This window comes from Anser brachyrhynchus (assembly GCF_964034855.1).
Source record: "Anser brachyrhynchus genome assembly, chromosome: 12".
Lineage (NCBI taxonomy): Eukaryota > Metazoa > Chordata > Aves > Anseriformes > Anatidae > Anser > Anser brachyrhynchus.
Genome location: NC_137707.1, coordinates 11,529,735 through 11,550,349, shown reverse-complemented (window position 1 = coordinate 11,550,349; position 20,615 = coordinate 11,529,735). Strand labels below are relative to the sequence as shown.

Sequence of the window (20,615 nt, the reverse complement as noted above, 5' to 3'; positions counted from 1 at the left end):
GCATAATTGCAATACCATTAAAAACCTGACGCATTCAAAAGGCAGGAAATTACTTACTGGTTAAAGTGATTTACATAAACATTATTTTACCCTTACAGCTCATAAATTAAGTCAATGACAAGATGGAATTACAGTTGCTATTGGAATGTATAAAGTAACTTTTCGTCTGTCAATATTATCGCCAAACCAGACGAAGGAACTGCACAGATAACAGTATATTTATGCAAATCATCACAACTAATTGTTCCTCGTCTCTTCAGATTTAGTATTCATGACAAGGCTGTGCATGCTGCATATGATTTACATGAGTTACTTTCACTCTGCTGGCAACAGACTTGCTGTGCCTTAGCCTAGTCTGCATGTTTCTTTCGCAATTAGCAACCAGAGGGTGCTGAGCAGTCCCAAGTCCAGCCCATCGCCCATCCCAGCTCTATCTGAAGGAAATGCAGGTGAGGCAGCACTGGGGGAATGCACCCAGCGTTGCCTGAGCACTGCCCCCCTTCAGCCTTCCCCAGAGCCTCCTGAGCAAGCGTATCCTGTTTAGCTCAGCAACCCCTTTAATTACCTGCACTGCTTTGCAAATCGCTTCCAACGAAATCAGTAATATGTGCTCCTAATTAATATTCTCTTGTCCCTGGGCTTGCAGCACAGCAGCACAGAGCAACGCGTGACAGCCTTCCACGGGGCTTGGGGTGGTGGCCACATGCCCCCCAGCTCGGTGGAGACAGACAGACAGAGCAGGGGATGCTCGGCTCTGCTGCAGCTGGCAGCGAGGGAGGGTGTGGGGGAGTGCAGAGCCTTTGCTCAGCGCTGCGTTGCACCTCACCCACTGCGCTGCTGGGGGCTCGTATGTGCGCATCTGTACGTGCGTGTGCACAAGCGTGTGAGCACATGTGCACACACCTGGACACACACACGTGCCCACTCCGAGGGCGCTGCGCTGGGAACACGAATAAAGCTCAGCTGAAGGAAATGGGAGGCACCGCTTTGCAGCGGCTGGGAGGTTTTCCCTGTTTTTTTTCCTTCTGCACTCTGCGCAGGCATCTGCAGCACAGAGGTGGAGGCAGCGCCAGGATCGGCGGTGGCAGCGCTGAGCCAAGATGTCTCTCACAGCGCGGCCTGGCCCCACCAGCGGTCCCGCTGTTCCCATCCCCGGGCTGGGGCAGCCTGCCTCGTGGTGCTGCCAGGGGCGGAAGCCCAAGAGGGTGGTGCCGGGATGGAGCCATGAAGGGATGAGGCCAAACCCTGCTCCAAAAGCGCCCAGACATGTGAAATACTACAATTTAGCACAGCAGCATGGGAGGTGGAGGATGTCTGCTCGATCTCCTGGCACAACAAGAGCTCACCCCTTGCTTCCCAGTGCCGGGCGGAGCAGCGTTCCCCTCTCCGGCAGTGCAGGGCTGTGACAAAACGCCTCCCTGCTTCCATCCCCCTGGGCTCCATGGGCACTTTGCCCGCCCAGACCTGTGAGGGACGCTGCCACCACAGCACCCCCGTGCCCCTGCTCCTGCTCGGCACCCAGCCCGGGCCAGCAGCCCACCCTCAGCAGGGTCCCAGGCACTGGGCGCGGGGAGAGGCCAGCGCAGGGCCCACGGATTTTGGGGCGCAATGGTGACTTGGTGTGCCGCGGTGCGCTGGGGAGGCAGACGGCGGCGTGGGGCAGTGCGGGGCTGCTGCTGGCACAGGCCATCGGCACGAAGTGACCATGGCTGCGTCCTGCTGCGGGGAATATCTGGTATTGCCAGTTAATTACCATTAATGAGTCACGAGTAACACGCATCTCCCAAATCAGGCATTAACATGATAATCCTATGCGCTATACGGACAGGTAGATACAAATCTCACACCAGAAACGTGTATAAAGATGGCTAAAGCAGAACTTTTTATTCACTTTCTGACAGCTGGGCCTGCCGAGGGGTCTCGGGGCACATCACGCCTCTTTCCGTACACCCACGGGTTAGAAGCTGGATTTTTTCCCCTTGAAATCCAAGTCCTCGGGGCACCGCTGGGGGCTGGCGGCGGGGGCAGCACCGGCACCGGGCACCTCCCGGGGACCTCGGGCCTGCGAGGCCGGCGGGGGAGCCGCATTTATTTTCCGCTCACAGCCCGGCTGCTCCTTCCGAGCCCGTTCCACCGCAGCCTGGGGCCGCGCCCTTCGCGGCCGGGGCGGCCCCGCGGCGCCGGGGACAGGCCGAGGGCTCGGGGCCGGGGCTGCCGGTGCGCCCCGGGGGCGGGGGGGGGTGGGAAGGTCCCGTCCCCGCCGCCCGTCCCGGGGGGGGGGGCTTCAGGGGTTGCCGCGGCAACGAGCACCGGGGCGGAGCTCGCCGCTTCCGTCGCCCGAGTGCCCGGGAGGGCGGGGACGGGGCTGGGAGCGGGAGCGGGAGCGGGAGGGGGCGTCCCGCCGGCACCCCGCGCCCGGTGAGCGGCCCCGCGGGGCGGCACCGGCAGCGGCACCGGCAGCGGCACCGGTAGCGGCGGGGGGCCGAGCCGAGCCGGGCCGGGCCGAGCATTCCTTTGTCTGCGGGGCTGAGGAGCGCCCAGCTCGGTTCCCCGTTAGCCAGCGGTGGGCAGCGCCGCCGGCACCGGGTCTGGGGGCCTCCTGCGGCCCGGTGCTCCCGGTGCTCCCGGGGCTCCCGGTGCTCCCGGTGCTCCCGGGGCTCCCGGGGCTCCCGGTGCTCCCGGTGCGGCTCCGCAGCGGCTGGGGCAGGGCGGCGGCTGGGGCGGCGCGGGGGGGGGGGGGGGCTGCCGGGGCTGCCCGTAGTCCCGGAGTTTAAAACAAAGCAAAGCCCGGGCGGCCTGGAAGGGGTGCGGAGCGGAGCACGTTAATTACAGGCACGGTTTATGTAACGTCCGCTGGGTGCGCTCGGCGAGCCCGGGGCTTTCCGTGCAGCGTCCCCAGGAGTGAGATCCGCACCGAGGCAACCCGGCACGGGGCTGGGAAGCGGCGGGGACGTTACCGCTTCCCGGGCTCGCTCCGGCGCTGTCCCCTGGGCTTTCGGGGTACCTGCGGCCGGAGCCGCGGGCAGCCCGAGCCGGATTTCCTCGCGCTTCCCCGCAGGCGCCGCGGTGCCGCAGTGCTCGGGACCCCCGTGCCATGCTCGCAGCCCGCAGGAGCTGGGCTCCGGGACCCGCCGCCTCCGCGGGAGCTGCGTGGAAGCGGGACCCTCGGCCAGACGGTGAGTGCCGCGCCGCCGCTCGCCCTGCCCGCCGGGCTCGGCCCGCCCGCGCCCCCGCCCGCTCTCACGCTCGGGCAAGGAGAGGCCGGGAAGCAGCGAGCCTGCATTTTTCACATTGCTTTCTGGCTGGGGCCGGGGGGGTTGAGAAACGGGCTCGGAAGCGGGCGCGAGCTTTCGGCACGGCAGAGGGCGAGCGGAGGGGTGCCTCGGTTCCCTCCCGGCCCGCCAGTAGGAAGCCCGGGCGGAAAGGTTAGTGGTTAAAATGTAAGAAAGAGACAGGGGCAAAACACGGCGGGAAACGTGCAGGGCCCCAGCTCAGCCTTCGGCTCGCCTCCTTGGAAGGGCTCGCCGTGCCCCCGCGGCGCGCAGACCACGTAGGTGAGTTCGGCCCGACGCTCGCTCCCCGAAAAGCTGAGCCACCGTGCAGGCGGGCGGCTGCGTGCCGGGGCCTGCAGCCACCGTCAGCGACAGCTCTTCCCATGCCGTGGTCCTGGCTTTCCCCAAAGGGGCTGAAACGCCCGCGTCCTCAGGGCTTTGTGCTGCGGAGCGCTGGCGGTGGTTTAGCCGGGCACCGCTTGCTCGAGGGCGCAGGGATGCTGCTGGGACGGCCGCGGCCGTGCCCGTCGGGGCATCGAGGTGCTGGACGTGGGGCTCCTCGTCCTTCCCGTGAGCGCTGGCTGCGGCTGCCTCTGCCCGTGCCTGGCCGAAGGCAGGGACGTGAGCTCAGCGCGTGCCTTTGCCTTTTGTCTGGGCATCTGCAAGCACTTTTGAAATGCTCAGTTCTCACAGCATGGATGAAGTGTTATGGCTAATTAGAGACAAAGATGAAGTGCAGACTGATGAACTGAAAGGCCAAGCACTTCTCCATCCAGACACTGCTTCCAGCTGCGGCCCAAGTGCCTCCTGATGATTTTAGGGGAGAAACTGCATTAGTGGGGTTTTACCTGATTTTTTCCTGCCAGCCGGAGAAGCTGTTTGGCTGCCTGCAGCAGGGGTGCTTGAGGCTGGTGGGTGGGAGGATGCTGGCACGTGGTTTTGGCTCGGGGCTCTCTTCACTCCCGGGAGTACCCTGCTGTGGGTGCGCAGGGTCCCCAGGGTATTTGAAGAGATTCCCTTCCCCTGGCCTCAGCACCATGGCCTTGCCGTGGCTTAGTCCTTGCCAGTCACTTTTCCTGTAGCAGATGAGCACACGGACAGCAAAAAAAACCACTCCTTGAGATCTTGTTTTCCTTCTGATTGACTCAAACACTGCCACCGTGCCTCCTCTTGGGCTTGGTTGCATGACAAATAAAAAAACATTGGGGGCAGTGGAGTGAGCTCACCCTGGCAGGGTCCGTCTGTCCGGTTTTGGTGATGCAAACTGGGTTTGGCAGCTTTTCAGAGATAGCGTCACAGGAAGCCAAGTGACTGGACAAGGGGCAGAGATGGGAAGGGGATGCCGGTGTCCCTGGTGTCCTGGGGGGGCTGCTGGCAGAGGACAGATCAGGCATCTGGGGCACTGCAAAGTGGAGCTTGCCTGGGTCTGTCTTCCCTGCAGAGCTCTGTAAGGATGCAGGAGGACACAGCCTGAATCTCCATTACTGCTGTACAAGTTGTTGGCAACCAGTCTTACCCTGAAGGGCTCGTTTCTCTATTTAACGCTGCCAACATTTTTAGTATCACTGAGGGCTTTTATGGCGCTTGTTTTCTCCAAGAGGCACATGCAGCAAGGAGCCAGCGAGGAGCCTGGCTGCTCGGCGCTGCCCAGCTCCTGCCACCCAGCACCCACAGTGGGGGCTGCCAAGCCTGGAGGGGCTCCCAGCCGCCGTCCCCCACAGGTGGCTGCGGGGAGCACCCGTGCAGGTCTCCCCTTTCCAGTACAGTGCGGGCTGGTAGGGGGGAGCTGGGCTGGCAGAGCACGGCTGGGGCAGACAGACCGTGTCTGTCCCTGTGGGGTGTCCACCCTTGGGTAATTTTTTGCCCTGTCTCAGGACGCGGGCAGGACGTGCTCGTCGCTGGGAGCGAAGAGGAGTTCTCTGCCCAGGTCCCTCTGTTGCCTGTGCTGGTCCAGCGTAAAATCTTTGGTGTGAGCTGGTCAGACTCTGCAAACCCACGCGGTGTCTGCCTGGCCCTCCAGGTAAGAAGTGCTTGATTCAGTGCAGGGGTGGGCAAACACATCTCAAAAATGTGCAGCTCTCCCCACTAGCGTGGGTTCCCCAGCAGGGATGGACACCCAGACATCTCAACAGCCTGCGCCTGGCTGGGCCTGGCAAACGAGCATGCATCCCGCATCCTGCCTGGCTCCACAGGGAGCGTGGATGTATGTGGCAGCTCTGCCATTTGGGGCGGTGTGAAGGCTCCCCCCTCTCAGCCCTTTTCAGAACAATTCCTTGTGGCCCTTTGCTTTAGTCCTCACGTGTTGCGCTGGTGAGGGACGTGGTGTGGAAACAGTGTCCCAGCTCTCTGGAAAGTCTGAAGGCATTGAAAATGCTGGGGAAAAACCCAGAGTAACATCATCTGTGCTGTTCCTGGGCTAGGTAGCTGGAAGAACTCCAGGCAGGAGGGAGATCTCTGCCTGCCCAGTGCCAGTGTTTGCCGGGAGGAGGAGGAAGAGGAGAGCAGATGGAGGGCAGGCAGTGGCAGAGGACGGTGTCCTGACACCAGGACCCTGTTTATGTTGCTGTCACCAGTTCATTTTGGACTTCAGGCAACTCATTTAAATTCTCCTCCTTTGAAAAGAAGGAAAACACCTTGTTATCTCACACTGGCCTTGAATGAGACTTGAATTCCCTCCAGCAGAAGCCTTCTGGAGCTTCAAGTGAAAGACACCTCAGAAATGCAGCTGCTCCAGTCTTGGCTCCTGCCTGAGTGCTGTTGCTGCCTCCTAAATCATTTCAGAAGCATGTTGTGTGTAATGAGTATTCACCGCGGTGCATTTGCCAGGGCGAGACGTGTTTCTTTGATGTTGCTCACTGGCAGGTGATGCCACGTGCTCCTAGATAAGATACAAGTAAGAAAAGGAACTTTTGACCGGGACAGGGGAACAATAATGCAAGCTCAGCTGATCAGCGGCATACCTTTGCAGAAGCATCCATTCCACTAAAGCTTTTTTTAATGAAGGCATTAAATTTTTTTTTCCTGCAATCCAATGAATGCAGATTCGTACAATAGACCCAGATTTTTTTTTTTTTTTTTACCTTCCCTGTATTCTTTTTCCCTATCCCCCTCCAGATTTCTTCCTCAGTTTTATCAGAGCTGGAAGCCATGCTCCATCTCATGGGTTGCCTCTCACTGGCACTTCGTGGCAAATGAGCAAGGGCTTGCAAGTGAGAAATGAACGTGTAGTGTGACCTGCTGGGGCAGAGCCCAGGGGTGCTTGTGCTTCGCGTGGGCTGGCACAATATTCCATAAAGGCCCCAGAACTTCATGTTCAATGCTGTGTGCAAGCCACAGCCTTTTTCTAAGGCCATGTAGAATATAGACAACAACTGAATGATCAAGGTGATGGAAACAGTTGTTTATGGGCAGATCTGCAGGCAACTTGATAAGTTCATCTTGACAAAAATACTCGGGAGAGTGGAGATGTGGAACAATCTAATGATGCTTTGCAGTGCCCAAGCAATGGGGAGAGGACCTGTGAGTGGTTTGGAAGGCCAGGCATCACTGCAGCCACCTGACACTGACATCCCCTTGAGGGGATGGTGTCCTGGGATGTCCCGGACACCCACAGCAGGTCACTGGAGCTGACTGGGACAAAGCAGCAGGAGAGGGATGGAGAAACCAGCCTGCATCGAGCCCTGTCAGGCCAGAGGGGTTGGAGGAATCAGAGCTTTGCTCCTGGCACTCACTTGCTGTGCTGACCTAGTTCTGGCTTACATTTGGTTTTTGTCCCCCTCTTTCTTATCAGCTTGACTCTCCTAGCTGCAGTCACAGGTACTCCCAGCCTGCAGCTGTAGGTCAACACTACCTGCTGCAGTCAAGGGCTTTGGCTTTTCCCTGGCATGACCAGTCCCACTTTTCTGTCCTCTGCCACCCGGTCTGTGCTCTTGCCTCCCAAAAAACTCAGTGAAACACTGGTTGCCAGTGGGTGCCTCAGCAGGGCCCCCACCACACACCTGGGGAGCGTACCAGGTTTTAGGGTCAGGGCGATGGGGCAGCCCTGGTGGGATGGCATGGAGAGGTCAGCACGGGGTGGACAGGAGTCACAGGAGCCCGTTTCTTCTCATGGATGCAGGTCTTGCCGGAGAAGGGCTGGTGCCCATCCCTGACGGAGGCTACGGAGGAGCCACCAGCATCCCCCCACGAGCTGGCCACCACCGTGCCAGGGCAAGCAGCCTGCACCATGAACCTGGAGAAAGCCGGTGAGGGGACACGTGGGATGTGGCCAGGGCAGAGGGCTGTGTGCCTGCTGGGGGGGACACACGTTGGGGGGCTCTCCCCATCCCGCGTGCAAACAGGAGCGCAGCAGTGCTCCCCAGGTGAGGGGGCTGTCTCTCGATGCCGATCCAACACCAGCCAGCACCTTGCGTGCTGGGTGCCACCAGGTGCCCGATGGATTATTTAGTCAGGTCAACGGAGCAAAAATAGTGCTATTTCCTCTCTTGTAAGGAAAATTTGGGGTCAGAAAGTAACGTGGGCTGTTCCCCATCCCATTCTCTCTTTTCCATGTGGTCATTTGTTCCCATGCGCACCCCTGGGGCTCTCAGGCTTCCCTGCCCATCACCAACTCGAGGTAAAGGCCACTCCTGCTTTGCAGGGCACTGTGGTGACGATGGCTGGGGAGAAACGGCTGTGGAAGTGCATGCAGCAGGCGTGGCTGCGCCAGGATGGGTTAATCCCCGTGGTTTCCCATCTCGCTCCATCAGGACTGAATTGCCCGGGCTTGTTGGGGCGCATCCTGGGAGCTGCTCCTGCGCCTGGCCCCGGTGTGGCCGGGCTCCCTCTGTGGGCAGACGGCTGGTGGGAAGGGAAGGGGATGCAGGAGGAAGGGAGCCTGCATGGAAGTGGTATTGGGCAGAGGCCTGGAGACGTCTTTCTTTCCAAGTGCACTTCGAAGTGTGTTGGAAAACAAGAGGGAGCTGGCCATGGCCCTCTAGCTGCTGGCTCCAAGCTCGGACCCATCCATCTGCTGGTGGCAGAGGTAATGTGGACCCGGCCGCTGTCTCTGCTCCCACAGATGCTTTTGCAGCAGCAGCGTGTTGGAGTCGACATTCAAGGTGCCCGTGTAGTTTTAATTTGGCTTCCATTATATTTGTGTATAATGATGCAGTCTTTAATAACACGATCACATACTGTTTTTCCACCAGCACCTGCTCATTCAGAAAAAAAAAAAAAAAAGGATGTGGTGCTGCAGGATGATTCAGAGCGCGGTAGTAAAAGCAGTCGTTAACCGTGTGAGGCAGCAGCGTGTCATCACGCAGCAGGGCTGGGTCACGGCACGTCCACGCGCGGCAGCCTCAGGGGCGGCACAGACAGATGCTCTGTGCTGTGGCACAGGGTGCTCTGAGGGCATCAGTGGAGCTGCTGCTGGACATGCCAAGCGCGGTTCGCCTGGGGTTCCCAGGCAGGGTTCGTCCCTGCCTGCCTTCTCTGCGGGGAGTCCTTGAGCCTCGGCCGTGTTTCAGGGTCCTTGTGGCGGGGCGTGCTGTTTGCCCAGCCAGCTGGGGTTGGTGCTGTGCGCTCTGTGACCATGTCTAAGCTGTGCGCTGAGCTCATCTCAGCGTGATGTCGCTCATCTCAGCGTAACACCACATCCCTCTGTCTGAAATGCCAGTGTGCTGGCGTTTGCTTCCCTACCCCCAGGACCCCTCAGCTCTGGCTCCCAGTGTGCCGTCACACTCGTGTAGCTTTGCCGGCATGGTGGCACAGGCAGACCCTGGACGCGCGGTGCTCCTGTGAGTCCCCATCCCCACCACAACCCACGGCGGTCCCTCCCCATAGGCAGTCCCTGGCTGGCTGCTCCCAACCCACCTGTGCTTGCTCCCACTGCAGGGGGCAGGTTTTGCAGTGGGAAGCGCGCCAGCCTGCCGGCCCCACGTCCCTTCCCTGTGATCCAGAAGGTGGTGGCATCCATGGCGCACCTGCAGGAGGAGAAGCTGCGGCTGCAGGAGGAGCTGCTGGCTCTGCAGGAGAAACTGGCTGCCCGGAAGAGCGAGGAGCTCGCCGTCTCTGTCCAGCTGCAAGGGCAGGTATGGCATGGCTGGGGGTGTGGAGGGCACGATCTGGGTTTCCAGCTGCAGGTCGCGACTCGGTGGAGTGCAGGATTTTTGGTGCTCTTGCGTGCACCAGCCGAGGCAGCACCTTTGGCAAGAGATGCACCTGGGGCCTGGGTGAGCAGCAGGGCCCTGCTGTGGTCAGCTCACATGGTTGGCAATGATTTGGGTGTCAGGAGCTTCTCAGCAGCTTCTGTGGCTGCCCAGCGCTTGGCCAAGCAGCGCTGTGCCTTCCTTGCAGTGCTTGCACTGTGCTTTGCTTGCAATGCTTGCAGCCCCTAACTGGTATTACTGCGGCACTGCGGTGGTGCCAGCAAGTGCCTACAGCTCCTTCGGGGTGCCTCATCCTGGCAGGAGGGGGCTGTGCCAGCCCGGGGAGCTGCAGAGCTCTGACTCCCCACTGCAAGAAATCTGCATCAGGACAAGCTTGTAAAACCAACCCAGCAGATTACTTTTAGTGACTTTCAAAAGTCAGGAAGTGAGAAGTGACCGTGAAGGCAGAGTCGAATGCTTCAGATGAGGAAAGTGGCGAAGGGATCAGATTGTGTCAAGCAGAGAGTAAAAATATTTGAGTCAGTGCAAAATCCTTGCCATGCCTCTGTGGGCAGAAACCCTGTCTCAGCGGCGGTGAGCTGACCCCTAAATATTTCCTGCGCCAGTTCAGACGCAGCTCTTGGTGCAAGGACCTTGCTCATTACAGGGAGATTGAAATCCAGGGCTGCTAATAAAGGGATTTGCATGTGGATGTTGTGGAAGCTATTATAGTCAGGTTTTGCTTGTTCCACTGGTGTCAAAAAGGTGGATGTAATTGTCCTGGATCTGGTTGGCATAGTCTGCATGACACAAGCGTGAGCACCGTCAGGATCCGGCCCTCCATCAGCTAGCTCACTGGCGCAGGAGAGGCAGCTGGTGGGGCCGGGGACACACGGTGCAGGGCAAACGCCAGCCAAAGCACAGCACGAAACTGGATTACAAAGGCTCGGGGATGGCCGGGCCATGCCTCTGGCCGGATCTGACAGCCAAGGAGTCCCTGTTATCTCCGGAGAGCAGGATACGTCCAGAGATGTCCGAGGAGGTAGGGGACAGAGTGTCTTGGGGTGCTGCTCGTGCTGGGAGCAGCTCCTCACCTGCATGAGCTTTCTGCTGGGCAGCCCATGGCTGGGTGCGCTGCTGGCCAGCACCTTCCCAGCTCTGTGGCTTGGGTTTTTTTGCTCTTAAAGATGTATTTGTCCGCGAGTCTTTGGAAGGGCGGCTCTGTGTGTGCGCCTGGCACGGTGCTGGGGCTGGGAGCACGCACGGAGAGCGGCCCTGGGGTGGCGGGCAGGCTGCTCACTGCGCGTGTCCTTGTGATGCACCCAAGCTGGAGGGGTGGTGTCCTCATCCCTCCCCTCCCAAACACAGTTGAACTTCAGTGGGAAAGGGATGTGAGACGCTGGAGTGAGGGCTGAGATGAGGACATTGATGCTTTTAAAATATCTTCATAATGCAGCTTACCGAATATGGGAATCAGGTTTTCCCACTCAATCCGTGAGGACGGGCGAGATGGTGCCGCTGTGCTTGGTGCTTGCTCTGCTTCCCCTGGCGTGGAGCAGCCACCCTGCGGGGGTCCCAGGTCCCTGCGGGGGTCCCGGCTCCAGCAGGGAGCAGCCCGGTGCCGAGCTGAGCTGGCAGCACCTTTGCGGGCACACGGGGCTGCGTGGGGGGTGCTCTCCAGCAGCTGGCTGTGTTGCCGTCTCCGCAAGGGAGTGGCTTAATAACTTATCATAATTAATTACAGCACAATGTGAGCGCATTTGCATTTGTTATAAATCAGCAGTTTCTAAATTATGGTCCGTGGAGGCCTGGTTGTTTAGAGAAGGCTGGTTACTCAGATGAGGCAATAACCTCCTGCTCTCTGGGCGGGGGATTTGGCAGCATGGTGGCTCCTCGCTGCCTCTTCCAGGCTCAGGGGGACTGACTGGAAGTCTGGGGGACAACAGCAGCGAAGTGTGCAGCCAGGTCTGGCACCCCCAGGGCAAGTTTTGGGGAGGTGGCGATGCTCCACTGTTGGTGCAGCCGCCAGCTCTCGGGTACTGGGATGAGGATGGGTCCCTGGTGTGAGGCACAGAGCACACAGCAAACCCCTTGAAACAAAGTCTGCAGCTTCCTGCAAGGCCACTGGCTTTGCAAAGCGCTCACTGCAGCAGTTAATGAGTAACTGCAGTGATATTTTTTCGGGAGCCTCTCTGCCTTCTGCAGCAGGGAGGAAAGAGCTGGGAGAGATGGAAACCTCCGCTTCCCTGCACAAAAAAATGAGGATTTTCTGAAATTTGCCTGTTTTTTTGGGGGAGGGCAGGATGGTCCCCACATGACAGGCAGATCAAGTGACGACATGGTGGGGAGCATCCTCCCACTGGACTGAGATACACAGGCTTCTGGGGGAGCTCCTGCTCCCTCTTGCTCTCAAGATAACTTTCCTAGAAAGAAAAAACAGTAATAAAAGAGAAGGCAAAGTAAAACCGTATTGCAAGGGCAGGACAAGGTCCTTCTGGTTCTTTAAACACAGTTGTGAATAGGTCTTTATTTTTTCTCTCAAAAGATGTTGCTATTTTTTTAATAATGGTTTCTGCTAATACTCGATGTGGACAAATTATACCTGTGGTATAACTGAGAAGCAAGCCTTTCATTAACGCTTGTTTTAATCAGCTCATGTGAATCAGGCACTCAGAGCAAGGCAGAAAATTAGGGTGCACATAAGGTGCGATGCAGGATATTTGGAGGAGAAACCCTTCCCAGGGAAGCAGAGCGGGACAGCTGCGCGTTTTGGCACCCGGCAGTGGGAGCGGTGTGCCCGGGGCACAGCTCTGCCCCGTGCTGCAGCCTGGGAGGCAAAACGCTCCCGAGAGAGCAGAGTGGGAGAGGGCTGGGGGCTGGCAGCGTGGGGGCTGCTCTGAAAGCAGCCAAGAAACGGCAAAAGTCCCCTCCTGGCTGACCTGGCCTGTGTTGGCAGGTTGAAAACTTGAAGGCGAATCTCCTGGACCAAGCCCAGGAAATCAGCAGGCTGCGCTCAGAGCTGGTGAGCTCGCCGATGTTGGGGTTGGTTGCGTTCCCCTTGTCCCCAGGGGTTGGGGCGGTAGGTCTTCGGAATTAGGTGCCAGCTGAGGAAGGGGTCTCGGCACCTGGGGTCGGATCAGCAGCACGACTGTATGGCCCGAACCCCTCCATGAGCTGCAGTGTGGGTCCTGCTGCCATTTACACATGCGAAAGAAAGAGAGAAATTGAGGGCTGTTTGTTTCTGTGGGACTTCCTTCCCGATGCAATGCCGCGACTGGCAGCGCCGGGGCACTTTTGGCAAAGGCTCCCTGCCACCACCCCATGGCATGCAGCGAAATCCCCCTGGTCACGGGGGCTCCAGCCACGGGGGCTCCCTGTCACAGGCTCAACCTCTCCCCCCAGCAGGGCGGCACGGACCTGGAGAAGCACCGGGACCTGCTGGCAGCCGAGAACGAGCGCCTGCGGCAGGAGATGAAGGCACGTGAGGGGGAGCTGCGGGAGCTGCGGCGGCAGCAGGCACAGTGCAGGGGCTGCACCCACCTCCAAGTGAGTCCCTGGTGGCGGCGGTGCTGGTGGGACGGCGGGCGCCGGTGGGCACCGCGGCCTCAGCTGAGCTGTCTCGGGACTAGGAGAACGCCGGGCTGCAGGAGCGGCTGTCCCAGCTGCAGCGGGAGGCAGAGGAGGCACGGGCCAAGCTGGCAGAGCTGGACGTGGAGGTGCAGCAGAAGACGAACCGCCTGGCTGAGGTGGAGCTGCGGCTCAAGGACTCGCTGGCCGAGAGAGCCGAGGAGGAGGAGCGGCTCAGCCGGCGGCTGCGGGACAGCCAGGAGACCATCGCCAGCCTCAAGTCCCAGCCCCAGCAGATAAAGGTGAGCAGTGTGGGGCTCTGCACCAGCTCCCCGAGCTGGCCGGGACTGTCTCCTGCCTGGGCAAGGGGAGACAGGCTGGGTGTGTAATTGGGTCTGGTGGGTGCTGCCAATCCCACCTGGCCTGAGCGCGTTGGTGGTGCTGTGCTGCTCTGAAGTGCAGCCCTCCTTGTAAATTAGCCCTACGGGGGCAATGCCGGCTCTGTCCCGGCCCTCAGGTGCTGCTGGACGGGCAGCCCTGGCCCTTGGCGCAGCGTCTCCGGGTGGTTTCCCTCAGTACATCATCAAGACAGTGGAGGTGGAGTCAACCAAGGCGAAGCAGGCCTTGTCAGAGAGCCAGTCCCGAAACCAGTACCTGCAGGAGCAGGTGGGGATGCAGAGGCAGGTGCTGAAGGAGATGGAGCAGCAGCTGCAGAGCTCCCAGAAGACAGCAGCTCAGCTCCGGGCCCAGGTATGGGTAGCCAACCGTAGCAGTGCAACGGTTGTAAACCAGACGTGAAGCCACTGCAACACCTGCCTGCATCATGCTTCACCTTGGCTGGGTGCCTGAGCATGCCATGCTGTGGTGGGCTGTGTGGTGCAGCAGTGGGTGCATCACTGGCATCACCCTACCAACCCCCGTCCCAGATTGCAATGTACGAGTCTGAGCTGGAGCGGGCCCACGGGCAGATGCTGGAGGAGATGCAGGCAATGGAGGATGAGAAAAACCGTGCCATTGAAGAGGCGTTTTCCCGCGCCCAAGTGGAGATGAAGGCGGTGCACGAAAACCTGGCAGGTGAGGAGGGCATTGGGCTTGTGGGGTTCGTGGGGCTGGGGCCACCCATCATCACCCGCGCTCGGGTTGTGCCCACAGGTGTCCGGACCAACCTGCTGACGCTGCAGCCAGCGCTGCGTACCCTCACCCATGACTACAACAGCCTGAAGAGGCAGGTCCGGGACTTCCCCCTGCTCCTCCAGGAGACCCTGCGGAGCGCCAGGGCTGAGGTGAGCTCAGGGTTGGCCCTGCTGCCCCCCTCCACACCCTGTCTCCACTCCCCACGCGGAGCAGTGGGAGTGCAAGGGGGTTGCTGAGCCGCCGCCCTCGCACCCAGATCGGCCAGGCCATCGAGGAGGTGAACAACACCAACCGGGAGCTGCTGCGGAAGTACCGTCGAGAGCTGCAGCTCCGCAAGAAGTGCCACAATGAGCTGGTGCGGCTGAAAGGTGCATGGGGAGGTGGCTGATCCTGGCAGGGGGCCTGCACCCCACCCCGGTGGCCTCGGGAAGATGCCGGGTGAGGTGGTGCTCGTCCCACCCAGTGTTCGGTGGCATCTCCGGGTGTTGCGGGGCAATGAGGTGCACCGGGGCCAACGCTGTCTCTGCTCCCCGCCAAGGAAACATCCGCGTCTTCGGTCGGGTCCGTCCCATCACTAAGGAGGACGGTGAGGGTCCGGAGGCAGCCAATGCGGTGACGTTCGATGCCAACGATGATGCCGTCCTTCACCTCCTGCACAAGGGGAAGCAGGTGTCCTTTGAGCTGGACAAGGTCTTTCCACCACAGGCGTCCCAGGAGGAGGTGGGTGCTGTCACCTCTGCGCCCACGTGCTGCTGTCAGTGGCAGCTCTGACACCTCGGAGGGATGTGGACAACTTCTCCTTAATGCTCCCTGGTCCACCACAGGTGTTTCAAGAGGTTCAGGCCCTGGTTACTTCCTGCATTGATGGCTACAATGTCTGCATATTTGCCTATGGACAGACAGGGGCAGGAAAAACGTACACAATGGAGGTGACTTTGCCTGGCTTTGTCTTCCTCTTCTTCCTCGGTTTCCTGTCCCACGTTGCCCTCTGTGCCCTGCGTCTCGGTGCCCTCGCTTACCCAGGCTGGGCATTAGATCAGTCCTGGGGTGAATCGGGGACGTGACCACACGGAGGCTCCCCACCTTGCCCCAGCTCTGCCCGTGCCCTGCGTGGTCTCTGCAGCCCCAGCTCAGAGTGGCTGTTGCTGCAGCTTCTGCGCTTTACTTCTGCTTTGCCGCATCTTAAAAAAAAAAAAAAAACACACAACGGGTTGTTTCTTCCCCCCCCTTTCTTGCCCAATTTATCAGGGAACCTCTGCAAACCCGGGGATCAACCAGCGGGCCCTGCAGCTGCTCTTCTCTGAGGTGCGGAGCAAGGCATCTGACTGGGACTACGCCATCACCGTCAGCGTGGCTGAGATTTACAACGAGGCGCTCAGGTACGCCGGGAGCTGGTGGGCCGGGGGCTCAGGCAGCTGGAAGTTTTCTGCTGGGGGGTGCCGTGCTGCGCGGTTCTTTACCTCCACGGGGCACGGGCACGGCGCTTGGGAGCCAGCTCTGCCTTGGCTGCGCATCTTAGTCTCAGGGCCTTAGGCCCTGGATTTGGCCATGTAAGGATTTTTATTTATTTATTTATTTTCCCCAGTGCATGCCACTCGTTCAAAGAGCTTGTCTGGGACCACTCCCAGCTCCCTCTCCCTTGAGCTCCTTCTGCTTATATGGGCTCCCTCTGGCTCTGACTCCTGCCTTGTCTTCCTCCGGCGGGTTTGAAACACCTCCCCCGTGCCCCTGGCTCCCCAGCCTCTGGCTGTTATATTTAGAAACTGCACACTGGGAGCTGAGAGAATGAGAAACATTTTCCTTCCCTGCCCGCGGCCCTGCCTGGATGCTGACAGTGGGAGGAAGCTGGGAGCTGCGGGGGGTGATGGCAGCAGCCGCTGGTGCTCGCTAGCGTCTCGGGGACCAGCAACGGCCCTAGCGAAGATGCCCCAAGCGCGCATCTGCTCCACGTCACATACCTAGCGGGCACACAGGAAAGCAGTGGGGACAGGGAGAGATGAGGTCTATAAATTGGCTGTGAAATATCCCAGGAGGAAGTGGCTCTGTCAGAGCTGGAAGTGGCTCCCGCAGGGCTGGAACAGGGTACTGGGGGCACTGGCAATGCAGGTGCGCGTGCAGAGTGGCACACAGCGGGGGGTGGAGGGGGACATGCCTGCGGGGCAGTAATGGGTGCTCCCTTCCCAGGGACCTGCTGGGGAAGGAGCCCCAGGAGAAGCTGGAGATCAAGCTGTGCCCTGATGGCAGTGGGCAGCTCTATGTGCCCGGGCTGACCGAGTTCAGGGTGCAGAGCGTGGAGGACATCAACAAGGTGAGGGGAGCAGGAGGGTGGCACCAAGTTACTGCGCAGCCCCCCTTAGGATGGCTTCAGGGCGTGCTAGCATTTGCCGCTGGGTTCACGGCAACACCAGGAGGGAGCTGGAAGCTCTGCCGGGGTCTGTATGGTGTTACCCCAGGTTCAGAAGCATTTCCAAAGTGCTGGGGAGTGAAAGAGCCCAGAATAGACCCCTGGGTGGGATACAGCCGACACCCTGCCATGAGACGAGCAGCAGCTCTTTGCATGAGTTGAAGGGGTGTTAAAAATAAATATGTGGGGCCTGGGTGGCTGGGGGGGGATTAGCGGGATACCAACCACCACTGGTTCGCCCTGGCTGCCATTCACCACCTGCCTCCAATGCATCACTGGGGTTGAGGCCGGAGGAGCACTCATCACCCTGATGGACTTAGGCACCTTTCAGAGCTCTCTGGAGGCGGTGGCAGCTGCAGGGGCTGTGAGGGGCTTGGGGCAGGCCCGGCCTGACCGCCTCTCTCCCCCAAGGTCTTTGAGTTTGGCCATGTCAAGCGGGTGACGGAGTGCACCAACCTGAACGAGCACAGCTCCCGCTCTCATGCTCTCCTCATCGTCACGGTCCACGGCCTCGACCGCAGCACGGGGCTGCGCACCACAGGTGGGTACTGGACCCGTCACCGGGGCATCTGGGCAGGGGCCGGCAGCACCGTCAAAAGCTGTGGTGCGGCTCTGTGCTCCCAGGGAAGCTGAACCTGGTGGACCTGGCCGGCTCGGAGCGTGTCGGGCGGTCAGGCGCAGAGGGCAGCCGGCTCCGCGAGGCGCAGTACATCAACAAGTCGCTATCAGCACTGGGGGACGTGATCTATGCCCTGCGCTCCCGGCAGGGCCACGTGCCCTTCCGCAACTCCAAGCTGACCTACCTGCTGCAGGACTCGCTCAGCGGGGACAGCAAGACCCTCATGATGGTGCAGGTAGGGGCTGGGGACCAGGGCATGCGTGGCATGGAAATCAGCTGATTGGAGCAGTTTCACCCTGCTGGGGACGGGGCTCACCTTTTCTTGCTGCTGGGCCTGATCCCTCCCTCCCTGTGGGAATGCACGTGCCATCCTATCAGCATGGCCTGCCGTGTAGGAGTTTCCCTGTCCCCTCTTGCCAGGAGGGCTCTGGGCTCTGGTAGCTCCATCCTTGCCCTCTGCCCCCAGCCCCTATGACTGCCTGCAGCCGCACCAAGCACAGTTGGGGGATGCATGAACTGCTGCCACCTGCTGTAGTTTTCTTGGCTATCCCTAAAGCAGGGGCAGTTGGTGACAGGGATATATGTCTGGCTGAGATGATAGCTCGGGTGCAGATGCACAGGGCTGTCTCAGGAGCGGCAGGTTAATAATAGCACGACCCCGCCATTCGTGGCATTTGCCATGCTCGAGAGCTGGGGCAGGAGAGCCTGGGAGGAGTGTGGGTGGCTAGTGGGGTGACACGCTGCTGCTCCTGCTGGCTGCAGGTCTCCCCCGCCGAGAAGAACACCAGCGAGACGCTGTGTTCCCTGAAGTTCGCCGAGAGGGTTCGCTCTGTGGAGCTCGGCCCCATCTCTCGCAAGGCTGAGCTGGCGTCCTGGCCCAGCCAGGAGCAGCTGGAGGTAACCAAGGTGCTGCTGGCACCCTTCCTCTCTGGCTGCCCCTGAAGCACGACCTGACCGATGGCCATGTCTCGTCTTCTCCCCAGGGGGACGTGCCGGGGACTGCAATATCCTCCAGCCGGGGCCATGCGTCGCCCAGCCCAGGGCCACCCAGTGGCCGTGCTACCTCCATCCGCAGGAAGCTCCAGACCTCAGGTGGGTGGTGGGGCATCTCGGCCCCAGCTCCACATCCCTGCTGCTCCTGACCAGCATCCCTCTGGCAGAGGACGCTCCCCACCACCAGCCTCGTCCCAGCCAGCTGCTGGCAGTCAAAGCCTGTGTAGTGGAGCTAGCTGATCTGTAATCAGCTCGTTAACTGATGGCTAATTAGCTGTCAGGAGCCTGGTTTGGACTTCCCCAAGAGCACCCTGTCACAGCACAGGGCAGTGCAGGGTTGCAAAGCCTCTGCGGGCAGCTCTGGCTGCATGTGGGACACCCGGGGCAGTGATGTTGTGGGGCAGTAGCAGTGCCCCCAGCTAAACCTCTCTTCCCTTCAATTTCAGCCTGAATTAGGGGCAGCTGTGGCTGCCAGGTGAGTGTATGTGCCTGGGAGCCGGTGGAGGGCTCTGCTTCGGCCTTGCAAGGGCAGGTGTGCTGGGCTGCACCACTTGCAGGGACGCTCGCGGGACCAGCTCACGCGGGGCCTGCCGAAACACCGCTGGCGAGGGCTTGGGCTTGGGCTGTGATGGCCGTGCCCTTGGCCTGGCGTGACCCTCGCGTGTCTGTCTCCCCCCAGGGAAGCTGAGGCCAGTCCCTGTGTGACAGGTGCTGGCTTCTAGCACCAGGCCCGCTACAAGACTGGGCTGCTTGCTGGAGAGCTGTCTGCTGGCTGCAGAGGGTGAAGGCTTTGGTGCGCTCCCCTCGCCCACCTCAGTGCCCCGGACCCACCAGGATCCGTGACCGGGGGGGTAGTGGCATCCCTTCCTGCCATGGCACCTCTTCCCATGAGACACGCAGCTCTGTGACTTCTTTCTTGCTGGACGGATGCTTTTAGCCAGGATCGGGAGTGGGAAGCTGCTGGGTGCTCCCTCCACCTCTCCAGCTTTTTTGGGACAGCTGTGCTATCTGGCTGGAGGGATCAGAACTGCACACAAGCTGGAGCTGGGTGGTCCCCACCTCACCGAGCTGGGATGCTGCTGCTATAGGAGCCTGGCACAGTCCTGAGGTACAGAATGAGGCATGGGGTGCGCTTGGCTGTGCTTGGCCTCCCAGAAACAAGGTTCTGCCCTGCTTCATGTTACGGCCAGGCACCCACCCAGCATCTTCTGGAGCAGCACTTCCCATATTTGAAGCTAGAAAAAGCCCAGCAACTCCTTTCCCCATAGGTTTCAAGCCCTGTTGCACAAAGGGCCGTGCGTGTGCTGAACTGCTGGGGTCCCATGCTGGCCCACCCTGGGAAGCTCCAGACGGAGGGAAGAGCAGGCGCGGGTCTGCCCGTGTTTTGTGGCAGCTGTGTGGTCTTAGCAGTCTTGAAGGAAGCTATTGTAAAGTTATTTAACAGTTGTCTTCTCAACAGCGATCACAGTGTGGTCAAGGTGAAAGCGTTTGAAATATTTATATCCCGTTTACATGGTCGTGGAATGAGAAACAAGTGCGAAACAAACCTCCAGCCCAGACTTATTAGCTTACGTGTCGTGACAGCAGCTGGTGGGGTCAGGGGGGAGGCAGCACAAGAGCCTGCACCCCTCCTGGGACAGCCAGCCCCAGGTCACTTTCTTCTCCAGCAAACACCTGACTGGATCCTTCCTGCCATGGCCATCTGCTGTCACACTTCCACACTGTAATCTTAAAAAAAAAAAAAAAAGTTGGGGGGGGAAATAAATCTAGTCTTTTGTAAGAGTAGATTTTTCTATGTATTTTAATTTAAAAAACAAAACAAAACATGTTTTATAACAAAACTTATATTAAACTGTTAAAGCCAGTCCTCTTGTGCTGCTGTTATTTCCCTTGAAGGTGTTTGAGCCTTGTTCTGTGAGGGCGCTTGCTCCCTCCCTAGTCCTGCAGCATCTCCTTTGGTGCTCTGCTGGAAAAACCCATTAACTCCCTCCTCTTCCACCTGTTTTAGGGCAGACAGGAACAGCTCAAGCCTGGCAGCAAGGCTAAAAAAATAAAAAAAAAAAATTGCTGCTATCAGCCTCCTTTAGTTAGTGAGAGATTTAGTATTTAACTGCTGGTCAGGCCCTTCAGTCTTCTTAAAACTTGACCATGGTTGGATGGATGAACTATCAGCTTTACTGCTGGCTCCTATATATACACCTGGAAGCGGATCTCCTCCCTCAAACACTAGCACCTGGCTTAATAGCTTCACAGAAAAAGCACAAAGTGCCATACAAGCTTGGAGGCAGCACCTAACCTGTGCACTACTACCCTGCAACCTGCTGGAAAGCAGGTGGGGAGGAGATCTTCATCAGGCCCGGGAGAAAGACAATCCACAAATGCTGATGTTGCTCTTAGGGCTGGGACCTACCCAGCAGAGCAAAGCCTCCCACAGCATTTCAGGTAGACACCTGGTGAGCGTGAACACTTACTCACAGTATCCACTTACTCAACACAGC

General features: G+C 59.4%; 1 protein-coding gene across 19 annotated transcripts; it reads left to right on the top strand.

The window, feature by feature from the left end:
- The first annotated feature begins 961 nt into the window (after positions 1-961).
- KIFC3 (kinesin family member C3) lies at positions 962-19,981 on the top strand. 19 transcript variants are annotated; one of them, XM_080553119.1, is made up of 23 exons: positions 1,063-2,217; positions 3,059-3,176; positions 7,390-7,516; positions 7,912-8,371; positions 8,958-9,049; positions 9,147-9,343; positions 12,357-12,422; positions 12,803-12,946; positions 13,030-13,269; positions 13,544-13,717; positions 13,894-14,041; positions 14,120-14,250; positions 14,358-14,469; positions 14,640-14,821; positions 14,926-15,030; positions 15,350-15,480; positions 16,286-16,409; positions 16,917-17,046; positions 17,130-17,359; positions 17,887-18,021; positions 18,108-18,216; positions 18,564-18,592; positions 19,386-19,981. In XM_080553119.1, the coding sequence occupies exons 1-22, from the start codon at positions 1,865-1,867 to the stop codon at positions 18,566-18,568; spliced, it is 3,513 nt and encodes a 1,170-aa protein (XP_080409245.1). In that variant the 5' UTR covers positions 1,063-1,864; the 3' UTR covers positions 18,569-18,592; positions 19,386-19,981. The 19 variants fall into 19 exon arrangements, with proteins under 19 accessions (XP_080409232.1, XP_080409245.1, XP_080409244.1 ...); XM_080553118.1 differs by having other exon boundaries at positions 18,797-19,981; XM_080553124.1 differs by lacking the exon at positions 18,564-18,592 and adding an exon at positions 5,147-5,292 and having other exon boundaries at positions 2,112-2,217; positions 18,797-19,981.
- Positions 19,982-20,615: the final 634 nt, after the last annotated feature.